Source organism: Rhinatrema bivittatum, chromosome 3 (assembly GCF_901001135.1).
Source record: "Rhinatrema bivittatum chromosome 3, aRhiBiv1.1, whole genome shotgun sequence".
NCBI lineage: Eukaryota > Metazoa > Chordata > Amphibia > Gymnophiona > Rhinatrematidae > Rhinatrema > Rhinatrema bivittatum.
The window spans coordinates 292,504,699-292,530,749 of NC_042617.1; the positions used below are offsets into that span (position 1 = coordinate 292,504,699).

A 26,051-nucleotide genomic window follows, 5' to 3' on the forward strand; every position below is an offset into this window, starting at 1 on the left:
AACAGTTACAGCCCCTCGGGCAACAGAACACAGGAAGCATGTCAGGCAGCTGAAATAAATGGATTTGTTTATGTAGTTTCCTAACCGTACGTCAGAAGAACCTTCGTCTGGGTAACAAAACTCTAAAGATCCCTCACGGTCCGAGGGGGAGGGGGAAAGAGGAGGCGGAGCCTGGGCTCTTTTGGCGCGTTACTTCTTTCACTTTAAACTCAGGCTGCCCCTGGCGGTCGGCAAATGCATAAGCGGGGGCGGAGGGCGAGGCGCTAAGGTCCCGCCCACCTCTCCCCTAGAAAGGCCGGGAATGAGGGCGCCATGGCAGCTGTGCGTGCGGCAGCGAGCCCTCCAAGGTTCCGAGCAGTTGGGAATTGTTATTGGTTGAGGAGGGAGAGCCCTGGTGACGCCACCCGAGGAGAGGAGTCCCCCCAGCAAGGCCCCAGCGAGAGAGAGAGAGAGAGAGAGAGAGGGACCCCTGAGCACAGGAGCTGAGAGGCAGAGACAGGCGAAAAAAAAAAGCCAAGAGGCGCTGCCGGCTCGGGAAAGGTAAAATAAAGACTGGAAGCCAGGGCTGCCATGCACTGCCTACGTTTGGGAGAGACGGTTGCCAGGTGACTCCATGGCTCAAAGCATAGCCTGAGCTAGTCCTGAAGTTTTCCCCTCCTCCCCCCCTTGCAGTTCTGATTTCACAGACACAAAGTATTATGTCATTGAAGCCTTTTTGTTTTTTTTCGGGGGAAGGGGACACCTAACCAGGACTGGCCCACCCTGTCCCAGATAAAATGACACAGAGAGACATCTGCTTGTCCTTTTTCAGGATGGAGGTATGCACGTGTAACACAACATAACACCCATCGCCGTCTCCTCCCCCCAGCTTTATCCCTTAGTATTTGTGGGGTATCCACCGTAAGAGGCTAAATAGACTCTCCTGCTCTCATAGCGGCTAAAAGGAAACAAGGCACTATTTTTGCCTTATCTCTTGCTCAATATAGAATAAGCTCAAGGAGGGACTATCCCAAAGCCACAGATTGTTAGACCCCCTCTATCCACCAGGTGGCGGCCAGCCAACCCAATGTCGCAGGCTTTTCCAGGAAACTTTATTAAAATCTGCAAGAGCATCCAATAACGACATGAATTATTAATACAGAAAACAATATGTGCTTGATACAGAGTCCCTTGAAAACAAAAAGGGAGGGTGGAGATAGGAAACACAAGTTCAGCAAATGTTAAAAACTTGTATTTTGTTTTCCTGGAATAAGCAAGCAGCTCCTTTACACAGCAGAAATGTCTCCCTGTTACCAAGTAGGCACAGGTCTCCAGGGCTGCAGGGGTGGGTCTTGTCCTATGGCATTCTGGGACTTGTAGTACTGAATTTCCTATGAAAATGAGTTCCATAGTGGAAGGACTAGCGGAGTAATACTCATTTCGGTGGCCTGGCGCTGACTGGTAGAAACTTAGTAACTGTAAAACATCTGGATTCTTCTTGATGCTACAGCGAGGCGGCTTCTGTCTGGAAGATGCAGACTAGACATGTGGGGATTAAACTCCTGAGTTTGATATCCTCCACTAGTGGTGAAGTAAAGATCATTAACCCTAGTGACCTTGTATTTATTAAAGGAGGCGGTGTGGGCTAACGGTTAGAGAATGGAGCTACTGAGTCAAAGAATTCCTTACACCTGCCTTTGCCTTTCTGTGTAACCTTATGCAAATCACTTTATCTTTGTGTTCTTCAGCTTTATGTAAAGGACTCCTCCCCGGCTCCATCTCACCTTCTCGGTCAGCCTACCCCTTTGTGGGAGCTACAGTATGTCCCCCTACAAGACACACATGCTTTTGGTGTGTTAGAACAATCACACAGGCCGATACAGTAAAGTGCGGCCACGGTTACCCTGCTTCTAACCCGCTTTCTACTCACAATTTGGCCGTGTTAGTCCAACCCGCGATTCACTATCCCTTTTAACCCATCCTTACCGCTTCTTTAAATCAACGGGTAACCCTTTCCGACCGCGGCATGTATATGAGATGTAAAAGATCAGATTAGCTATTCCCTCCCATACAGTAACGTGCACCCCAATTATCGCTTTTTTAACCTGCAGTTTTGCCGCATGTTTAACCCTGCTAATTTACCGCCTACCCTTACCCCCTGCGTTAGTGTGGAGCGTCAGGCAAGCCGAGACGAAATTTCATGGGCAAACTTTCCCCCAGCCCCTGCTCACCTGCCCTGGCCGCGTCCATGGGTGCCGGTCTCCCACGCTGACAGCTCCGGAGCAGCCCCAGTCAGCCCCGCTTCACTGCCTGACCCCCTCACTCCCCGGGACAAGACCAAAGTGAATCGGGCAAACTTTCCCCAGCCCCCGCTCACCTGCCCTGGCCACGTCCATGATCCAGTTGAGAACCACCCACCCCCTCAACAGGAAATGGACGCAGAGTAAAACCCGGTCCTTGGAGCGTGCATCGTGAACTTTCATGGCCGATGCCCTTTTTTTGTGGAGGGAAAGGGGGGGGTAGTTCGCATGGACCAGCTATTCCAAGTCAGCCAGGCAAACAGATGGAGCTACCGGGTGACTCCAGGTTACCTAGGACAGGTTAGGCCCCATCGCACGTATTACAAAGAAAAGCAGGCGTACGCCTCTGTGCAGTGGAAGGGGGCAAAGCCAGGACTGGCTTGGCCTTCCCGGGTGACATGGAGCCACCAGGTCATCGGCGCGGGGCTTACCTAGCATGGTGGGCTTGATCAGCTCGTCATATACGTCGTAGAAGGGAAGCCTCTTCATTTTGACGTCTGGGTGGATCGGCGAGGAGAGGTGCTGCAGGTCGGCCTCATGCTTGAGCCCCAGCAGGGGCAAAGGGGGCAGCACGGAAGAGGACACTCCTCCTGGGGGCAGCCGGCGGCGAGAGCGGCTTCAGCAGCCCAGGGCGGATCGGGCACTCCCCATGGCTCCCTGGATTCCTGTTCTCTAAAAGGTAATGAGCGCACGCCGTGACCTCGGACGTCCAGCTGGGCGCTCAGGTCATGGCGTGCGCTCATTACCTTTTAGAGAATAGGGAGCCATGGGGAGCGCCCGATCTGCCCCGGGCTGCTGAAGCCGCTCTCACTGCCGGCTGTCCCCGGGAGGAGGGGAGAGAGGACCTGGACTGCTCCGGAGCTGTCAGCGTTGGAGATCGGCACCCATGGACGTGGCCAGGGCAGGTGAGTGGGGGCTGGGGGAAAGTTTGCCCGATTCACTTTGGTCTTGTCCCGGGGAGTGAGGGGGTCAAGCAGCCCTTCTCCTGTATCCACTTCCTGGTACTGAAATGACATTTGAAATGACAGGGACCAGCGCACCCAGGATACTGTATAGGCGCTGTATAGCGCCTATACAGTAAAATGGATTGCGCTTCAAGGATGCTTCTTGGATGCGCTTTGGATGCGGCTTGCATTTGCATGCCATTTAAATACTGTATCGAGCGGTATGTCATCTGAACTGTGCGTGCGGCAAATGCGGGTGCTCCCGGCACTGCCGCACTCTTTCTACCGCATCCTTACTGTATCGGCCTGACAGTGACAATAATGTAGTGTGTTGAACAGCACTGTAGGAGCCTCTTCTCTTTAGGAACTGATTTACTGCCTGTGCTGAAGGCACTCTTCCAGATGTGTAAAGATGGTTTCAGGGATAACTGTGTATATGCAATGCATGTTGTTCAGCGAATCCTGACTCTTTTTTATGGACCTCAGGCTGAAAAACTAGAGTCCATCATATTGCTGCCTACTCTCTGGTTCACTAATATGGGAGCTTTTACTGGAGCAAAACGACTTTTAAAATTAGAATGCAGTGATTCTGATAATTTTAAGGATTTATCTACTTGGACGCATTTCAGGAAGAGTGTGAGGAAAGCTATACCCTCTGTGTAATGATACTCTGAGCTAAAGCCTGGTTGATTGTATTATTTATTTATTTATTTAACTTCTTTTTACTATACCGATACTCAAGACCAGGTCTTATCGTACCGGTTTACAATAGAACAGGGGGAAACCAATTAACATCTAGGTAGAAATGAAAAGTTACATTAAAACAGGGAGCGTAAACATGGAAGATGGAAGATAGGGCAGAATTAAACTATAACAATAAGGAGTGATAAATATAATCAACAAAAAACAATAAATTAGTACTACATAAACAGAGATTAATCCTCAGCAGTTATTAACATGGTATGTCCGGTGGGAGGAGTGGAGGGGAGGTGAGTAGGGGGGAGGGATAAGGGAGAGGTTGAAGGGTGAGAGACAATGTTTGTCGAAAGGGGTTCCTTCAACGGTAGGCTTGTGCGAACAGCCAGGTTTTAAGTTTTTTTCTGAATGTTAGATGGCATTGTTCCTGGCGTAAGTCTTGAGGAAGCGAATTCCAATGTAGCGGACCTGCTGTCGAAAGTGCTCGCTTGTGAATAGAGTTGTGGACTGATGATTTGTTGGGAGGGGCCTTGAGCGAACTTTTGTAGGCAGTTCTTATTGGCCTTGCGGAAGTATGTAGTTCAAGAGGGAAGGTGAGTTGGAGAGTGGATTTTTGGTAGACAGATTTGTGGATGATAGTGAGAGCTTTGAAAAGTATTCTATATTGAATGGGAAGCCAGTGTAAGATTTTTAGGATTGGAGTGATATGGTCCTTGCGCCGTGTGTTTGTAAGGATCCTGGCCGCTGCGTTTTGCAGCATCTGTAGAGGTTTGGTCGAAGAAGCGGGGAGACCGAGTAGTAGAGCGTTACAATAGTCGATCTTTGAAAACAGTATTGCTTGTAGCACAGAACGGAAATCCTGGAAGTGTAAGAGCGGTTTTAGTTGCTTCAGGACCTGTAGCTTGAAGAAGCATTCTTTGGTTGTAGCGCTAATGAATTTTTTGAAATTCATTCTAGAGTCAAGGGTGGCCCCAAGGTCTCTGACATGGCTTGCTAGTGGGATTATTGCATTATTAGCGAAGGGGTAGTTATCGCTAGTGGAGATAACCAGGAGTTCCGTTTTGGACGTATTGACCGTGCAGCTGATAGGTGGTGTATATCAGGATGTAGATCTGTTCACGATATTACATAGGAAACATATAGAAACATAGAAATGATGGCAGAAGAAGACCAAACGGCCCATCCAGTCTGCCCAGCAAGCCTTTGCACTCTCTCTTTTTTTTTTTTCTCCTCTCTCATACTTATCTGTTACTCTTGGCCCTTAGTAACCTTTTGGTTCTGTATCCCTTCCACCCCCGCCATAATGCAGAGTGCAGTGTTGGAATTGCATCTAAGTGAATATCTAGCTTAATTAGTTAGGGATAGTAACCGCCGCAATAAGCAAGCTACGCCCTTGCTTGTTTACCCAGTCTCTGTAATTCAGTCCTTGTTGGTTGTTGTCTGTATATAGATCCACTTTTCTTCATTCCCCCACTGCCATTGAAGCAGAGAGCTATGTTGGATATGCGTGAAGTTTCAGTCTTCCTCCCTTGCTGTTGAAGCTTAGAACTTCCCCTTCCATAATCTCCCTGAGTTCCTGGAAATAGTGTCATAGAGTGGGACTGGTTTATGTAGTGTTTGTGATATTCATGCATCACAGCTATTATGGACCAATTGGATACAGTGTTCCTAAGATAATTTGTGATTCTTGATAGCATGTCTGCTCCAATAATTTCAAGGAGAATGGACAGCTACTCAAAGAATTAAAAATATTGACTTAGGAAAATGTTTGCTATAATAAAACAAAAAAGAGGGCTAACAAATAATATAAGGTGACCATTATTGCTTGTAATATTTACTTTTTTTTTTTAAATGCTATTTTAAAGCAGTTGTACTGCAGTATCAACTTCCTTATTTTAGTGTTACTTTTTGCTTTAATTTATTCCTAGATCTTTTATTTTGTCAAAATATTTGATCATTTCACTGTTTGTACTTTATTGGAATAAAAAGTGTTCATCTTTTATTATGGTTACAAGTTCTGTTTTAAAATTCTTCCACTGTTCAGGTCTCCCTGCCCTGTTCAGTATGATGCTTACTTATCTGGAGGCTTTGATGAAAATCTACTCCAAATGTCCATGCTGTATTCATACTTTACAGGTGTATGAGGCTTGTACAGGGCTCTAAAAACTTTTGTTCAGCTGTCTGTGCGGTATTTATATGTTTTACATTTATTAGTGTGGTGCCTGCATGGAGTCCAAGGTCAGCTTTTCAGCTATCTGTGATGTATTTATTTATGCTTTATGGTGGGAGTAGCTAAATAGTGTAGACGGATAGTGGTAACAGAGCTCCGATTAGAATTAAGGCACGGGGGATGAATGATATGTCCAGGAATAACAGAAACATTCCTCTCAACCTACTGAGTACTGATGAATGAGTGATTTGTGGCTTTCTGCTATTTAAGTGGGTGATGCCATTGAAGTCCCTGGAGGCTATTGACATTCCTGGGAGTGTGACTGAGATGCTCAGTGAGGGGTATGTGGAGAGGGCAGGGTTTGCATTAGCATCGCCCCCACTTTCTCCTGTCAGCGGGAGGGTGAGATTTGAACTCGTGCCAGGATCTTCTCCTGCCTGTTTTAGACCCTGCCACAGCTCTGGCTGTGCAAGATCAGCTGCAGCCTCCTCGGCCCACCCTAGCCTGTCTCCTTCTCTCTTTCAGGCCAGAGCCAGCAGAAAAGCGGGAAGCCGGCAGTATCTTGCGTGGTGCATCTTCTCCTCCCCTCCTGGAAGCAGCATAATGTGACAACCTCCCGGAGCCGGCGCATACTCCTCCTCCTCCTCCCCTCTCCCGTCACGGCCAATGCAACCTGTCACCCGCCACCTGCCTCGCGCACCTCTTGCCCGTTTTGGTCTTTCCCCCTTCCCCCGCCGTTTTCAGCGGCAGTTGCTGAGTGAGGCGGAGGATCAGCGTCTGTCGGGCAGCGCTCGCGCCGGCCCCGCATAGTCGCGCGCTGATTGGAGGGCGAGAGAGAGAGGAGGAAGGAGAGAGAGAGAGAGATGGAGGCGAAGCGCGGGCACTGCAGAGCCTGAGCCGGGCAGCGGAGGCTGCAAGGGCCCCCCCACCAGACTCCTCACCGCCAGGGGGAAACGCAGAAGCCGGCAGCGACCTCCGAAGACACCGAGAGAGGCGGAGAGCAGCCCGTGGCAGCCATGCCTGCAGGCAGCACTGAGCCCGAATGCGTCCTCAGCTACCAGGTACCTCCTCTATTCTTCTTGTTGCACTAAGGGAGGAGAGGAAATGGGGCTTTACAATGCAGCATTAAGGACTATCTAGTTTTCCTTTTTGGGGGGTGGCTGGCCTTGGAAAAATAAGACCATGTGCTTATGCCCCGATGTAGGGAATACTGTGTGTTGCTGCCAGGGAAGGAGGTCTCTGATTGCTGATAGGATTGCAGCACGTTTCCTTCTCCCCGCCGTTAAAGATACGAGATGTCATTGGCAAAAAAAAAAAAAAGGATCAGGAATCGGAGTGCAGCTAGGTGGTGGTGGTGGTGATGGGACTGGAGAAATCTTAATGCTTTTCTTGTGTTTCTGCTTCTTCTCTCTTTGCAAATGTCACCTTGCGTTGAGGTCAGAAGTAAAGTGACGGTCTCTGCATAGTGTCAGCGGCGGCTGCACGTTGCATGATAATTAGAAAACCGGAGTCAGCTGCTCGCAAGGATGCGGGCTGTGTTTGTTGTTATAGTTTGATTTTTCGTCCAGTGTTGTACATCAGCTGTTACAGAGAATGCTGGAAGGGTTGTGGGGGTAGCGGCCGGCTCGCAGCAAGAAAGAACAGGACATAAAATCAATACATCGCAGCAAAGAATAGGTCGAGGTGGCTGGTTGGAGGGCTAAGATATGGGAAGCCCAGATGAGAACAGAGGGGAATAAGACAAAGTGTGATGAGAGGGAGGGATGTGTATAGCTATCAATTATATATACTATATGTTTATATACTTATTTTCTGTCTATATATAGCATTATGGTTGATGAAGCGCTGTTGGGATAGTGACTTCTCAGTAGAGCTGGGGAAAGTGATTATGTTTTCAGCTTGCTGTTTAATTATTTCAATGAAAAGAAAGCCATGCTCCTGGTTATAATAACATTTTAATATTTCAGTGTGGTGTATATTCACCTAGCATGCCCTCTCTTCTGGCTGCAGAGAAGCACCAAGCTTCAGTACACAGCTGCCAAGACATTGATTTTTTTTTTGGCTCTTTCTTTCCCATTGCTGTTTTAAAGGGATCGTCCTTTAAAACTAAAACTATTGTTTAGATTTAGTAGTTCCAAAATCTAGTCCTCAAGGTCAGCTCCAGTAGGTCTGGTTTTCAAGCTATCCACTTTGAATAGCCATCCACTATTTACATAGATTTGGGTATCTAAGCCTGCCTGCTTTGCATATTTTGGTTATCTTGAAAACTAGACTTATTTGTAGCTCTGGAATTGTATACCACTGCTTTAAGGTATAGTTTGCTTTTCTAAAAAAGGGCCAAACTTATTGGATAAACAGAAGGGATTGAAATCTGTAACTGATCCATTTTATTCCCAACTCGTCCCATCCCTGAAACACATTTCATTAAAAGTGTCAGCAGCTATATTTCTAGAAATACAACCCAAAATGTTGTTTTATTCTGAATGAGAATGACACCAACAAAAAATAAAAATAACCAATATAATTTAGTACTACAAGGAAGTCATTAATTTGACTTTGGAGCTTCAGAGTTAAGTGTTTTAAACCAGACATGTCTTCAGCTAACTAGCTCCTGATAGACAGATTTGCAGTTAAACAAGACTGTCAGTAATTAGCAGCAGTTTGATTACACAACATTCATTGTTTTAAAATAAAAGTTAATAACCAATTTAAAGCTAGAAAATAAAGTAATGAAAAAAATATTTTTTTAGCTCCTGCTGCTGCTTCTGGCTTTTTTGTGAACTGACATAGCAACCAACCAAATTCTCAGGGATGTAGCTAGCTTTCTGATAGGATGCCAAGGCTGTAACCGCTATTCTTTGGTTGGTTGTTTAATTCAACCTGATGCCAGAAGCAGGAGGCAAAGTTTGTTTATTAGGAACCATTGCATACTAGGAAAAAAGGTAGACTAAAAAGAAAAGTATTTAGCACAACTTATTAGCATTGCACACATCTGTTGGCAAAACCTGGGCTTGCAGCTAGTAGTGTTTCCTTTTTTAAATCTCATTTTGTATCTGACTCTGGAAAACACATTATTGTCTTGGTCTTTCTTCTTATCCAGCCATTGTTACCTGATCACAAGATATCATTTTACTAGGCTCAGGTGACCAAGTGTGCTTTCTTTTGCATGTGATTTTTAAGATTTTTTAAATTTTTAATGATCAAAATGAAAACAGGGGGAATAGCTGAAGTCAGCAGAGACCAGAACATGCTGCAGGACATTAAACAGTTCATCTGTTTGGTCAACAGTGGCTTTGCATGGCCTATAAAGCAGAAATGCTATCTAGTCTTTCAGAGATCAGCTTCCCTGTTTCTTGGTTTGTAGCTTCTACTTTTGATATTTCTTGATATTCTTTTGTTCATTAATGTGTTAACTTTTATATTTCTATGCTTTGTTTTGGAATAGAAACAAAGACCATGACGGCAGATAAGGACCATAAGACCCATCTGGGGGCTGATGCACTAAAGGGATTTTTCCTTTATGTGTCTCTTAGAAAAATCCTTAATGCATCTGGTCTCTTGTCTGCCCAATTCCTTCTCCTTTCTTTTGCTGTCTGTTGTATGTGATTTGTCTGTGGATGAGAGAAATGTACATAGTAACACAGTAAATGATGCAGAAAAAAACTTGGTTCTGCCCAGCTAGCCTGTCCACACTGCCAATGATACATCTCAGCTGCCAACCAAAGAGTTTGACCATCTGCAAGGAGTATTTTATTTTTCTTTCCTTTTACTCCAAACTTGGTTAGTAGAGCATACAAGATCCTCACTTATTTCCCTCCAGCACCCGCCTTTCCCATGCTTAACCACAAAGTTCTGTAATAGTCCAAATAGCCAGCAATACAAGTGTGGCTGTTACCCAAATATCTCTCCTCCCAGGTCCCTTGCATAACCTGCCAGATAGATCTGGCCACGTGAGCACCTGCATTTACACCAGGACTTGCAGTAAATGTAATGAGGTCAATATTCAAAAGCCATTTAGATGAATAATACAACATGTGTTCTGGGGCATTTTGGGGAAGGGGGTGTTTAGTTATCCAGCTAACTCAGACAGGGAGTATAGAAACAGGGAGGTCTGCGATTCAGGTACCAATTGAGTGGGAGGGCTTTGGGAGTGGTATGGCAGCATGTGGGGGGTGAGGAGGCAATGAATTTTGCTCCATTTAGTGAGGGGAGAGGGCTGGAAGACCAGGCCCAGTCATCATTGATATCTATTTTTTTTTTTTTTTTTTAATTTCAAGTAGTTGTGTGTGTGGGGTCCTTGCAAACAGGTGGCTTGGGACTTATGTGGCTGGGGTGGAGAGGGAGGTGGAAATCAGGCCAGGAGGCCCGTGACTGTGTTTTTATTTATTTATTTATTTATTTATTTTAAATCTAAGCAAGACTGACCCAAGTTAGAGAACGGGCTCTATCCTTAGCCAGACCAATACTGTGGAACACCATGCCCTTAGAAATTAGACTACAGAGAGATTTCAAACCATTCAAAAAGAGTTTAAAAACCTGGCTTTTCAAGCAAGCCTTTTACAAAGAGAACGGAGAATAGTGGAATATGAAATCTGGCAGCAGAACATCAGAACGCAGCACCTTTTATGCTCAATAAGTGTGTTTTATTAAAGCAAAATATACATTCCGATAGTTATATATGCAATTAAAACTGAGAAACATAAAGGACAAGATTTCTAACATTTCGCAAATAGTCTTTATTATGAAACTATGTTACCAAACTTTAATGGCACTTACTATAGATAGTACTAACTTATACGTTTTACTAAAGATGTACATATGTGCCTCACTGTAAACCGTTGTGATGGTATACAACTTAACGACGGTACAGAAAAGATTTTAAATAAATAAATAAATAAGGATGCTGCTTAACTGGATATCTTATGTAGCTGGATAACTTTAGGCTGGTATATTCAGTGGGACAAGTTAATCCGGCTAGCTTTAGCCAGATTACTTGTCCACTAACCATCTTACTGAATATTCTGCTCAGTATTTCTTAGTGAAGATGAGAAAATAAGGCTTTGAAGTGAAACCTCTGTGACAGTTTGGGTAGGAGAAATTGGAGAGCTGTTTGATATTGTGCCATTGAAAATGATGCTCTTGGGGTAAAGATGGTGGCAGGAAGCTGACGCTGAGAAGATCGCGTCCGAAAAATTCTGAGTTTCTCAAAGATATGCCTTCTAAACGTAAAGGAAAGGTGAGGGTATACCCGTCTGAGATAATACCCTCACCTATACAGCAAGAAATTTTTCGATATTTGCTTACACCTGGAACCCCAGGAACCGAGGGTACCGCTGGACACAGAGACCTGGGAGAGTCTCTGGTTCCCTTGGAGGAGGTTTCCCTGAGCCCAGATCTGAGGCGGCCACCGGAGCGGAGGGGCGAAGAGAGTGACGCGAATGATGACCCGGGAAATAGTACTGCTTCCGGGGTCACCCGCGGAACTGAAGGGGGAGCTGGATCGGAGACGCCGGAGAGGACATCGCCTTCGACCCCAGAGGGTTTTCCCGTGTTGCAAGAAGCCGGGGACCCGGGAGAGCTACAGAAGCTGGGTCATCTGATCGAAGGCACGACTGTGGAGACCCCAGATACTGCTGGAGCAGGTGTGGGAGAGACCAGTGAAGTGCCGGATTCAGAGGTGACCCCCCTCGCCCCTCAGTAGTGACCTTAGATGGTATCTGGGACCTAGTCGTGGGATTTAGATCTGAAATGAAAGCTGCTTGTACAGAATTAAACCAAGCTTCATTTAAACAGCATCAGGAATTAAAAGTCTTAGAAGGGAAACTAACTGAGACTAATTGCAGGATAACCCAATTGGAAAAAAAAGAAGAAAAGACTTTGGAATTTAAGGCTGCAGTAGCCAAGGATCGATTGAGGCTAGAGAAGCGTATGGAGACTCTGGAGAACTATTCTAAGAGTTTAAACTTACGATTTCTAAATTTTCCTCGCATTGTAGGAGAGTCACCATACACTACTTTAAAAAAGTTCATGGTGGAAATATTAGGTTTCTCAGAGCTAGATATGCCTGTGGTGAATTCTTGTTGTTTTTTACCTGTTTCTAGAAGTAGAGAATCTAACATTCCCTTTCAAGGAGATTTGACCAATTTTTTGGAAAATTCTAATTTAGTGGTAATCGATAAAGGTACATTATTAGTTTCTCTACTTACAACTTTTGAAATAAACAAGGTTATGAAGGTGTATTTTAGGAAATATCCTGTTATCTACCATGACTCGAATGTTAAAATTTTTCCTGATTTAGCCTTGGCTACACAACAAAGAAGGAAGGCGTTCTTGAACTTGCGTCATTAAGCAATACATTTAGGATATAATTTTCAACTGCGTTTCCCGTGTAAATGCTTGATTAAAAAAAGGGATGAATGCAATATATTTTTTGCACCAGAACATTTGGCTAGGTTTATACAACTTAAAAGACAACCCACTTCAACACCAGATACATAGATAAATTATTACAGGTGTTATTCAAGCCACCAGCTTGTTTTCCTTAAAAACTAGTGTATAATTTACTCCCTATTAATATCAAGCCTTTAATTTGAATCATTGTTTTTTATATTAAGAATTACCACATATATTTTTTTATTTTATCTGTTATGTGATAATGTCTGAGATTTCGGTTATGAACTATTTTGGTTTGTAAAATATTTGAAAATTCAATAAACAAAGAATTAAAAAAAAAAAAAAAAAAAAGAAAATGGTGCTCTTAATATGCTGTCTCCCTGTGCTCATCAACTGCTCGAATAGAAATGTATACTACAATCCCTCAATTACATCTGTCTCTGGCATTATCTTCTCAGTTCTGAGTATTGATATTCACTTTCTTCAGGTTCCTATTCAAAACATCCTTATAATGCAGCTGCTGTCCTCTTCTGTCACATTTCCTTTCCTTAAGTTCACTGTAGAGGAAGATCTTTGGAAGCTGATTTTCAGGCACATGGATAACATGGCATGTCCATCTCAGCTGTGCTGTATGCATGTGCCTCGAAACCAGGCACTTCAGCTCTTCTCAGTACCTTAGAGTTTGGAACTCGATCTTGCCACTTAAATCCTAAAAGCTTCTGCAGATGTCTCAGTTGCAGGCTTTTGAGCTTTTTAGTATGTTGCTTGTATAAGGGTTTTTTGTTTTTTTTTAAATACAGATGCGCAGTCAGCACCACAGCATGATACACTCTCATCTTGGTTGCTGTAGTGATACTGTGCTAATGCCAATGATGTTTCGATAGTCCTTTGTAAATGCTTTGGATGCTGACTGAACACGATATGCAACTTCTGCATCAGGAGTATTATCACCAGCCGATGTACTTCCTAGTAAGAAAAAGGAAACATGAAATTGCAGATTTATTACTAGTAATTTGTAACCTGTCATTGAAATCATCTATTGTACCTGAAGATTGGAGGGTGGCCAATGTAATGCCTATCTTTCAAAAGGCTCCAGAAGTGATCAGGGAAACTATAGACCAGTGAGAGCCTGATGTCACTGCCAGAAAAAAATTGTATAAACTATTCTAAAGAATAAAATTACAGAGCATATAGAAAGGCATGCTTTAATGGAATGCAGCCAAGGGAAGTCTTGCCTCACCAATCTACTACATTTTTTTTTTTTGACATGGATAGTAAACATATGGATAATGGTGAGCTGGTGGATATAGTGTATTTGGATTTTCAGAAGGCATTGACAAAGTCCTTTATGAGAGACTCCTAAGAAAATTAAAAAGTAATGGGATAAGAAACAATGTCCTATTATGGACTGGTAAGTGGTTAAAAGAGACAATAGGATTGAATGGTCAGTTTTCTGAGTGGAGTGCCTCAGGGATCTGTACTGGGTTTGGTGGTTTTTTTAATATATTTATACATGATCCGGAAAAGGGAACAACGAGTGAGATGATCAAATTTGCAGATGACAAAAAATCATTCCGAGTTTTAAATCTGAACGAAATTGCAGGAAGACCGTATAAGATTAACATTCTGGGCATTGACATGGCAGATGAAATTTAATGTGCACAAGTGCAAAGTGATGCACATAGGGAAAAATAACCTGCATTTTAGTTACATGGCTAGATTCCATACTAGGAGTCACCTCTGGGAAAAGGATCTAGGCATTATTGTGGACACTTCATTGAAATCCTCAGTTCAATGTGTGTGTCAGTCAAAAAAGCAAAGAATGTTAAGAATTATTAGGAATGGAATGGAGACTATCATAATACCTCTCTGTTGCTCCATGTTATAATTCCGTGTAGAGTACTGTGTACATTTCTGATCTCCATATCTCAAAAGATATAGAAGAATTGGAAAAGAGTCAGAGAAAGATGACCAAAATGATAAAGGGAATGGAATGGTTCCCCTGAGAGGAAAGGCTAAAGAGGTTAAGGCTCTTCAACCCTGAGAAGAGACAGCTGAGGGGAGATATGATAGAGGTCTATAAAATCATGAGTTGAGTGGAATGGATACATTTTAAAAAAAATTAAGACTAGGGGACACTCCATGAAGTTACTGAGTAGTACATTTAAAACAAATTGGAGAAAGTATGTTTTTACTTATTGCACAGTTAAGCTCTGGAATTCATTGTCGGAGAATGTGGTAAAATAATTTAGCATAGCTGGGTTTTAAAAAGTTTTCACAAGTTCCTGGAGCAAAAGTCTATAATCGGGTAGATTTGGGGAAAGTCACTGCTTATCTCTGAGTGTAAGTAACATGGAATTTATCTACAATTTGGGATCCTGCCAGGTACTTATGACCTGTTGTCCACTGTTGGAAATAGGATATTGGGCTTGATCGACCCTTGATCTGACCCTGTATGACAGTTCTTAGGTATTAGTACTTAAGGGGTTGCTGGTTATTGCCAGGTATTAACATACTTAAGTAATGCTAGTTATAAATCACTGCCTACATTTTGTTTCTTAGATAGTTGATAGAGAAGTTCAGTATTTTCCATCGATAAGTAGGCTGAATTAGCCATTACATGTGGGTGACATCATATGGTGGCACAGAATGGATTCATTTCACCAAGCTGTAGAGCTTTGAGCTCTACTGAGCATGTGCATGAGTTCCCCCTCAGGCATTGCCTCGTGTGCCTCCTCAGACATTTTTTGCCTGAGCATTAGCATAGACGTGCACTCACTCTCCTCAATTTTTTCTCTAAACTTTGAAATTCGATATTTCTATCTCAGTATATTCTTTTATAGTTGCCTAGCTGCCCCTGCAACATAAACAGAACTCTTCAGTGCTACTAAAAAAAAAATTTTTTTTCTGGAAGCCTTGCCTCCTCAACATATTGGACCAGAAGAATAAAACAGTGAGCAGATTTAAAAACTGGATCGGTGACGAGTTAATATCCCTCGCTGACAGCTATGAACTCTGCTACTGGTGCCTTGGGCTGGAAAATGACCAGGCAAATTGCTATGCCTATGGACGAATGTCCCCTTGCTCATAACATTCCAGGGTGATTTGAATTGATGAGCAGAGTAACTCTCTTCAGAGTCGCAGCAGATCCTCTTCCCACAGTTTAGCATCACTGGCAAAATTGTTGAGCAGCATCTCCTTTAAGACTCCCCCTCTGCCCCCCCCCCCCCCCCCCCCCCCCCATCGGCTCAGGCCAAAGCTATGGGATTGAGTAGTGTCAGCCACTCTGCATCAAAGAAGCAGCAGCATCAGTCCTTGTAGCCCTCAACCCCGTGTCATGGACCCTGTGTCAAAGAAAAACAAGCACTCCAAGTGAGGTGCATTGGCACTGGTGCTGTCAATGTGGCCCTCATTGGCGCAATCAGCACAAGGTGCATTGATGTACTGATTTATCGAAGCACTCTGTCTGAGCACTGGTGCACTCGTTGCAATTTGTGCCAATGTAGTTGATGCATGCTGCATTATAGCCCACATTACCTGTTACCCACGCTTCATAAAGGCATCTTGAAGCCTCTACACACTGACTGCTTGGTGCATCTGGTCCTCTGATGCTCGACCCTGCGATATACAGAGCAAGAACACATGGTGCAATTCTGACACACTTGATGCTTGCATTGAGGCAACATACTTACTCAATCTGCACTGGCTTTCTCAATGCAACTTGCTAAAGATATATGTAATTAATCGAAGCCACATTCTTCCAAAGTGTCCAAGCATTCTACTCCATCAAATCTATTGACACTTCAGGCCCACTACCCGGCCCATCACACTACTCTACCAACACAACTTTATGTAGCTCATTCTATATCTGTGGCAGAAGAGGGTCACGCTATCTCTGTCCCTCCAATAACCAGTACCCTCGCTCCAACATAGATGTTATCAGAGCGTCTTCATTTGGAAACACTGGATCCAGTTTTTATTTATCTTATTTTATTTATTAGTTGCCTGGTGATGGACTCTAGGTATCTTACAAAAATACCTACATAGTCCGAACATTAAAATAGAATTACATACACAGAAATCCAAATACATATACCTACAAATAGCAGTTAAAACAAAACTTAATAAAACAACAATTAAAAACATCAGCAATCACAAAATAAACATCAAAGAACTTAAATGTCAATTAAGCAAAGGCAAGTCTGATCAGATGTTTTCAGTTGAGACTTGAATGTTTTAGTACAAGTGGTAAAACATAATTTGGCAGGCAGTGAATTCCAGAGGACTGGGGCAGCAACCCAAAAAGCAAGTTTGCTTACCACAAACGGTGTTTTCCATAGATAGCAGATGAATTAACCATGCTGTCTGGGTACATCCTCTGTGCCACTAGGTAGTGGAGCTCTCCAAGATCACCCAAAGTCTTTTGGTGAGGTGTTCCTTCCTGCATATTCCCCTGCCTCCTCGAGGCTCCTCGGTCCGTGTCAAAGCAAGATGATATGCAATGCCGGAACTGTCCGGGGAGGCGGGCGGGTCAGCATGGCTAATTCATCTGCTATCTATGGAAAACACTGTTTACGGTAAGCAAACTTGCTTTTTTTCCATAGGTAAGCAGCTGAATTAGCCATGCTGTCTGGGAGTCCCCAGCTAAAGTATTGAGCGCGTTACCATATGAGTACTTTGTAGGTTATTTTAGCACTCAATACTGAATAAGAGGCGGACAGTTCTTATAAGTTTGTTGAATTAGTTGAAGAAGTGTTCTTGTTTAGAATTATCTGCCCCATCCTTGCGTCATCTTCTGCCTGTTTGTCTAAGCAGTAATGGGATGCGAAGGTGTGTAGCAAAGACCATGTGGTTGCTTTGCAGATATTCAAGAGAGGCACATCATGGAGGTGAGCAGCAGAAGCAGCCATCGCACGTACTTTGTGCATTGGGTGTGGAAGATAGGGATTCTGAACGTTTCTGATAGCAAAAACGCATACAGTTGGAAAGCCAGGATAACGTTCTTTTGGTAACAGGAAGAGCTGGTGCATTTGGATTGAAGGAGAGGAAGAGCTGCGAGGCTCTATTATCAGACTGAGTGCACTTCTTATAATAAGCGAGTGCTTGTTTACAGTCCAATGAATGAAGACGTCGTTCACTGTCGTTCGCATGAGGCTTTGGGTGGAAAGTCGGGAGGGTAATAGTCTGGTTTAAGTGAAAAGCTGAGACCACTTTAGGAAGAATGTTAGGATGCGTATGTAGCATAAACTTGTCATGGTAGAATTTGAGGTAAGGTGGGTAGTGCACCAAAGCTTGAAGTTCGCTGTCTCACCTCACGGATGTGAGGGCGACTAAAAACAGTACCTTCCAGGAAAGGTATCTAGGGTGGCAAGTATCCAGCGGGGGCTGGGGAAAGTTTGCCCGATTCACTTTGGTCTTGTCCCGGGGAGTGAGGGGGTCAGGCAGTGAAGCGGGGCTGACTGGGGCTGCTCCGGAGCTGTCAGCGTGGGAGACCGGCACCCATGGACGCGGCCAGGGCAGGTGAGCAGGGGCTGGGGGAAAGTTCGAAAGGTGGCAACATAAGTTGTTCCAGAACTGGGTTGACATCCCATGGTACTGGTGGTTTCCTTATAAGGAGTCGTAGATGTAGTATGCCCTTCATAAATCGAGAAACAAGAGAATGACATGCTATAGATTCTCGGTTGAGGGGAGTGTGATAAGCTGCTATTGCACTGAGGTGAACACTCGAGAGGCGGTGGCCAGACCTTGTGTGTAAAGCAGGTGGAGATAAGTCAGAAGTTTTGGTGGACATGTGAGTGGGTCTGAGCCCATTGAGGAACACCAGGATGCATAATGCGCCCATTTACGTTGGTAGCTTAGTCACAATGCGATCAGAATGTCTTGCAGTTGAGGAGAGATGTTTAAATTTTGGAATGTGACCCTTTCAATCTCCATGCAGTGAGATTCAGGGATGCATGAAGTGGATGGAGCATTGAGCCCCCCTATTGGGTGAGGAGGGTGGGGTCATTTCCTAGAGGAATTGGTTTGCAGATTGATAGTTGAATTAGGTAATTGTAACGCGATTGACACACCCATGCTGATGCGATGAGGATTAGATCCACCTTGTCCTCGATGCATCTCTGAACTGTGCAAGATATTAGAGGGATCAAAGGGAATGCATAAAGGAGACCCTAAGACCAATCGAGGAGGAATGCATCCTGTAGCAATCGGTGTGCGCTGGGGTAGACTGAACAAAAGAGGTCGACTTTCCTGTTGCGTTCTGTTGCAAAGAGGTCGATTTGAAGCAGACCCCAAGTTGAGAAAATTCGATTGATCTCCTGATTCAGCTCCCACTTGTGTGGGTGAAACATTCTGCTTAATTTGTCTGCTTTCGAATTGTTGATTCCTGGCAGGTTTGTGGCTTATAGGGAGATTCCCTTGCTGTGGGCCCAGTCCAGAATCTCTATCGCTTCTTTGCAAAGGTTCCATGAGCTGGACCCTCCTTGTTTGTTTATGTAAAACATCGCTACTTGGTTGTCTGTATGAATCATGACAACATGGTGCTGTAGATTTTGTTCGAAAGCTCGAAGGGCATTTTTGATAGCTCTCAATTCCAGGAGGTTTATGTGATTGCATTCATGTTTTGACCACAATCCTTGAGTTTGTAGGTTGGTAAGATGGACTCCCCACCCTTTGGGGGAGGCATCTGTGGTAAGAACTAGTTGATGGCGAGGGGGTCTTAGCGGTGAGCCCTCTGTCAATACTGGTGGGGTTATCCACCAGCAAAGGTCTATTTTCATGTCTGTTGTCAGCGTCACTGGAACTGACAATGGACTTAGGAACTGAGACCATTGATTCTTCAGGCCCCATTGTAGGTGACGGATGTGTAGTCTTGTGTGTGTGTAACCATGTAGTACACACTGCCATATGACCCAGTATGGGTAAGACTTGACGGGCTGAAGCCATCATAAAGTTCAATAGAAGTTGGTTTAGTGTAGTGAGAGCTAGTGCTCGAGGTTGTGGCAGGAAAGCTTTGTCTTGAATGGTGTCTATAACAGCTCCGATGAAGTTTAACGTCTGGGTAGATTGGAAGTACGATTTTTCGTAGTTTATTAGAAGTCCTAGGTTGTCCAGTCAAGTGATCATGTGAACTAAATTGTCACAGAGGAGAGTAGGATTGCAGGCCACTAACAGCCAATCGTCGAGATAAGGAAACATTTGAAACCCCTGTCGACGGAGGAGTGCCACCACTACCGCTAGAATTTTGTGAACACTCTGGGGGCGGAAGAGAGGCCAAACCGGGAGAACTTTGTATTGAAAATGTCTCTCTTCTGCTTGAAAATAGAGGTAATTCCAAGATTTGGGATGCATTGGTATGGGGGCATATGCATCTTTTAAATCAAGGGAGCACATCCAGTCCTTGGGTTGTAGGAAGGGAAGAATGGATTTGAGAGAAGTCATCTTGAATTTCTCTTTCTGTGTGTGCTTGTTGAGGGAGCGTAGGTCTAGAATTGGTCGAAGCCCTCCAGATTTTTGGGGGATGAGAAAGTATTGTGAATAGAATCCCTTCTGATGTAGGAATTGAGGTAACTCCCGTATGCAGTGTTGCTGAAGTAGGTGGTTTACGTCTTGAAGAAGAATTTCCCGATGAACACCTTGATGTTTGGTGACCACTGGATGTGGGAGAAATGGAGGGGATGTAAAGTTGAGAGTGTATCTGTCTCGTATTATATTGAGGACCCACAAATCTGATGTTATGGTGCTCCATTGTGAAAGAAAGTGGGACAGCCATCCTCCTACTTTTTGGGTGGGTAGTGTTGGTTGGGTTAGCCCTAAAAACTTTGCTGGTTTTTGGGGGGTTGAGGGTCTGTAGATTGGCGTGGCTGGCGAGGAGCGCATGGGTACTGGCGTGAAGCTGGCTGCTGGTAAGGCTGCTGGTGATTTGTTTGGTATTATTGAGGCCAGTAACTTGTGTAAGGTCGATCATGTTCGTCTAGGGTAAGATTTTTTTATACGAACCGAAATACCGCCGAGAGGATGATGTGTCATGCTGTGTTAATGATAACACTGCCACCTTTTGTTCCTTTAATTTTGCGACAGTTTCTGTGAGTCTGTCCTCGAACAGGCTGTCTGGTCGACAGGGAAGGTTGGCAAGTTTATCATGTATGTCATCTCTTATGGTGCTTGCTCTTAACCATGCCAGTTGTCTCGCTGCTATGGCGTTAGCAGTGGTTTTTGCAGAGGTTTTAAACCCCTCATAAATAGAACGCACTAGGTGCCGAAGGCCTTCCTCCATGTCGTGAAATTCTTGTGGAGGGGTGTTGTCTTCAGAACCTTGTTGTAGAATAGGTTTTAAGGTCTGTAGACACTCAAACAGATATTGAGCCACGTAAAATTGGTGGGTTTGAATTTACGCGTTTAGGACTCCTGATTGGAAATCCTTCTTCGCGAAGTTGTCTAGAGACTTGTTGTCTCTTCCTGGTGGGTTATTTGAATGTAGCCTGGATTTCCTAGCGTTTTGCATGGCTGATTCAACGACAGCCGATGAATGTGGGAGTTGGATTGTTTGTGTAGAAAACTGAATTTCGCATTCTATACTTTAAGTCCGTTTTCCGCGAGGTTGGTGTCGTGGAGAACGGAGAGTCCCAGGCCTTCTCCATTACTGATTCCAGCACTGGATGAGAGGGAAGTGCTGTAGGTTCAGACGGAGTGTCGAAAATCTTTAGGATTCCAAACATTTCTTGTCTAGGATCCGGTATCTCTTTTGTTTCTACGCCTAATCATTGACCCACTTTTTCTAAAAAATTGGGAGTATGTGAGATCCTCTGGTGGGTAAACTGGCTCCGGTGGTAGTTCTTGTTGGTCAGATGGCTAACCGGTTGATGACCCTGGGGAAGAAGATGAGCTAGGTGAATCCCTCGGAGGAGGCGAGGGTCTCCTAGGCTGAGCTTTTGGCGCTGGTCCCGGTTTAGGCGATGAAGTTATCTCCTCCAGTTCAGTAGGGAGTGGCTGGTGTTGCTGCTCTACTGACTTCAAAAATTGTGACAATATATTCGTAATTTGTGACTAATGTCAGAGTCCGATGTTGAAGTAGATGGTTTTGGATCCGGTTTGTGGCCAGACTGCAATAGAGCCGCTCTGAGGATATCAGTGTCTGGTCCTCTCGGGAGGCCGACGTCCCTTGGTGGGCAGACAGTTTTGGGACGAAGTGGATCCTGTAATCCTAAACTGCTGCAGTGATGAGAGGCCGCAGATATCCAGAGAAGCCTTTGGAAGATGGAGAAGATGATCTTGATAAGTGTGGAGGGGATGGACTATCCTCCAAGTCTACCACTAGCAAAGGTGAAGGACTCCTACATCTTTTGTGGCCAGTTGGATGTTTTTTATGCTTCTTTTCAGGCTGCGTCGGCAGCGTCGGTTGAAAAAGCTGTGTGCCGGAAGGCATCGATAATGTGCTGGTTAACTTTGGCTTTGACGCAGCGTCGTCGGTGCATCGATGCTCATCTGATGCATTGGTTCAGCCTCGGTGCATCGGTGCGCCGGAGATGCATCGACGCCACGATGTCCCAAAGCTTTCAACGCAGGTTGTGTCTGTGGCGCATCTCCTGCGCTCTGCGTTAATGGGATTCTCAATTTTTTTCTTCTATTTTGGACCTGGAGGGTCTGCAGAGGTGTGGCCCTTCGATGGGCTTGGGCCTTAGGCATCGTCTTCGGTCCCGGAGATGACCTAGCTGAAGCCTCAGAGGGGACATAGGAACCCGATGCTCCTTCTCTGAGTTGGGCGATATGTGCGGCTCTTTGGCGCTGTGCCCGTGAGGACAGGTATGCCTGTGAGGCTGAACTAAGATGGCCACCGAGTGAGGATCCAGTGGAGACACTCTCGAAGCAGCTAGCGTGATTTCTGCTTTTTTCCTTATTGAATTTACCCCGAAAGTGCCTCATACCAAGAGGAAAGCCAAGCTGCATGGGACGATTGCAAGCTCACCCTCTTCGGAAAATCAGTTTAAACTGAAAACAATGTACCCTTATCTTACATTTAGTCCATGCTCCAGAGACTCTTTTAAGGCTCTGCAATCATGAGCCCTTAATCTGGCCACTAGATTCACCCCCTAGGTATCCCTACTCCTGACCAACCCAGGAGCAGAAGACCTGACCTGGGGATCAAACAGGTGACCTTCTGCATGGTAATGCATAGCATTTACCAACTGAGCCACCAAGCAATAACTCTTCTGTTATCAGATCAACATTTTCTTGTATGATGGCATTAATTTGAGTGACAGTGCTATTGATCCCTTTGGGTCTAGGAGCAGGTTGCTCCCATAAGGAAGAACGTCTGGGAATATGCCAGGACCTCTGCAGTGACTTAAAGTGTGTCCCATCTTCAGAAGAAAGACCTTGAAAAAGGGTGTTTCAATTTTTATTGAAAATATATCTGTATTTGTGGCTTGTGCAATTGTATGTAAATGTGCTGCAGAATCTGCCATAGGAAATTCACTGCCATAGGAAATTGGGAACTGAGACTATAGCCTGGTATATTTATATCTCAGTCTTGGGACTCATTACCCCAAACTAAACGAAGTAGTAGATGCTCACCTTTTATTACAGCCATGCTCTCTTATTTAAAAAAAAAAAAAAAAGAATCTAGTTTCCTGAGTCAGTTTTCCTGGTGTATTTGTGCACACCAGGCATGTGCATCATGGCTGAAATGGAATCTGATAAAAGATCAGTAAAGCAGCATCCTAATTTATTATGATTCAAAGTGGCTATTCAGTCTCCTCAGAAATGAACTAAATATCAGAAAGAAAAAGGGGAAGCCTAATGTTTTTGTTTTGTTTTATCTGAAAAACCTGCTATGTAAACAGTTGACTAAGTGGTGGTATATTGCGTCATAGATCACACAGAAAATCTTTGTTGTAAATATTGTAAAAATCAGCAAAGGCAAACAGTATCACAATAAATATTGCATAAATTAGTAAAGGCAAACAGCATTATAATAATAAAGATATGCATAAAGATTTGTATAAAGATATTTCTCTCACAGTCCGCCTGTTGTGAGCTAATGTATCTGGGGAAAATCAGGAGACAAACAAGTCTGGAGACCACCATGAAATGGCTGAGGTGCTCTCTCTCTAATGTTCTGAGTGAACACTATTAATTATAGTTCACTTATATCCTTATTTCTGGCTCAAGTACAGGTTGTGCAAGCTCAGTTATTCTATTTAGAATTCACAAGTTCAGCAGATTTATGCCTTACCCTGTGGTTTCATTAGGAGATATCCTGTTACTGCATGACTACCAGATAGTTTAAGTACTGGCCTTATCAGGCAGTTAACAGATGTTTCCTGTTCCTATTTTGTCCTGTCATTAGCAGATTATCGGGCCGATTCAGTAAAGTCCGCGGGAGAGTGGACGAACGCCCGCTCTCCCGGCGAGCGCACAGGCCATTCACCCGTGCGCGCGATTCTGTATTTAAATTGTGGTGCGGTAGAAATGGGCAAAAGGAGGCGCTAGGGACACTAGCTCATCCCTAGCGCCTCCTTTTGACTTGGAGCGGCGGCTGTCAGGGGATTTGACAGCCGACGCTCAATTTTGCCGGCGTCGGTTCTCGAGCCCGCTGACAGCCATGGGCTCGGAAACTGGATGCCAGCAAAATTGAGCGTCTGGTTTTCGGCCCGACAGCCGCCGGCCTGTTTTAAATTTTTTTTTTTCTTCGGGACCTCCGACTTAATATCGCCATGATTTGGCCAGGGGTACCTAATGTTTTGCATACAACTATATTTTTAATTCAACACACTGCCCATCTTAGTAAAGGGCGGAAAACGCGCGTCCAACCCGCGGCACCTAATAGCGCCCTCAATATGCAAATGCATGTTGAGGGCCCTATTAGGTAATCCCGCGCGATACAGAAAGTAAAATGTGCGGCCAAGCCGCACATTTTACTTTAAGAAATTAGCACCTACCTAAAGGTAGGCGCTAGTTTCTGCCGGCACCGGGAAAGTGCTCAGAAAAGCAGTAAAAACTGCTTTTCTGTGCACCCTCTGACTTAATATCGCCATTTGCATGTTGAGGGCGCTATTAGGTGCCGCGGGTTGGACGCGCGTTTTCCGCCCTTACTAAGATGGGCAGTGTGTTGAATTAAAAATATAGTTGTATGCAAAACGTTAGGTACCCCTGGCCCAATTTTACGTTTCAATCAATTTCTAAGTGCACAGAAGGTAAACACAATTCTGCAGGATACAAAGTTAAACATGACATCTTTCTGCAATTTTTAGTGCAAAATTACTATTTGCTGATTTTATTTATTTATTTATTTATTTATTTATTTATTTAACACATTTCTATACCGACCTTCATGGTTAAATGACCATATCAGATCGGTTTACATCGAATTGGGGAACTGTAACAAAAACAATAGTTTGAACAGGAAGAACAAAGTTACATTCAACAAGGATAGTAAACTTGGAAGCATAGACTGCTGGAAAGAAAGGCCTAAGAACGCAGTAAACAATAAAAGAAAGAAAATAGTGAATATGGTATTTTCAAACGTTTGGACACTGTTGTAGTCTGTAACACCTTCTTTGAAAGCAATAACAGCTTGCAAACATTTCCTGTATCCAGTAAGAGTATTTTTGCAATTTTTTTCCCACTCTTCCTTGCAGAACTCTTCTAGCTCAGAAATATTCTCAGGAAAGGGGGTGGGGCTATAGCACACTGATGGTGGCAAACGTGTTCTGCTAGTGCTCCGACAGCCTCGAGTCTAGACTCCTTTCAGTCCCCCCAAATAATTAAAGTTTTGAGGACTAGCATTATCGGGCAAGGCGTCTCTAACAGTGGCATTGCAATTTTTGGGCGAGCACTGGTGGGAGAACCCATTCGTGGCGACATGAGAAATCGACGCACCAGGAGCATGCTTAACAAGCCCATTAAGGATTTTTACCATTTATTTATTTATTTATTTAACATTTCTTTTATACCGATGACCGTTTGCACATCGCGTCGGTTTACAGCAAACACAAACCATTGGGCGGAGCCCTTACATAAAACAGAATATAGTGAGCTAGGTAACATATAACAAATGTTTGGGAGGAGCCCTTACATAAAACACACAACCACGGTTAGAAGCCATGGGTATATGATAAGTACTTGAACTATAACAATAACTATATACACAGTTGGTGCGCAGTACAAAATCGATAAGCAAGAGGCGTTCATACCAGGATATCAGTGTAACATTCATAGAGTAACATTCCTAGTGGGGAATTATGTAATGGGGGGTGTAGTGGAGTAAGCCTGCTGGAAAAGCCAGGTTTTAAGCTTCTTTTTGAAAGCGGGGGTGTAGGTCTCAGTGCGAATATCATGGGGAAGTGAGTTCCATAGCGTGGGGCCGGCAAGGGAGAAGGCTCTGTTCATTGTGGATGTGAGCTTAAAAGATTTGATAGATTGGGCTTGGAGTGTTCCTTGGAGTGCTGGGCGGGTAGGTCTCTTGGAAGTACGGGGTAAAAGGGGAGGGTTAAGCCAGTTGAGGTTGGAATTTAATAGACAGTTTTATAAAGAATTCGTGACTGTATGGGGAGCCAGTGTAGTTGCATG

The 26,051-nt window shown here is 44.3% G+C and overlaps 1 protein-coding gene across 1 annotated transcript in view; it reads left to right on the forward strand.

Moving 5' to 3' along the window:
- The first annotated feature begins 330 nt into the window (after nt 1-330).
- The window catches only part of SLC4A8 (solute carrier family 4 member 8), a 408,829-nt gene continuing 383,108 nt past the window's right edge, over nt 331-26,051 (forward strand). The window contains exons 1-2 of the mRNA XM_029594968.1: nt 331-540; nt 6,615-7,150. Coding sequence (XP_029450828.1) covers nt 7,106-7,150 — 45 coding nt within the window. The 5' untranslated portion in view covers nt 331-540; nt 6,615-7,105. The remainder of the gene's footprint in view (nt 541-6,614; nt 7,151-26,051) is intronic.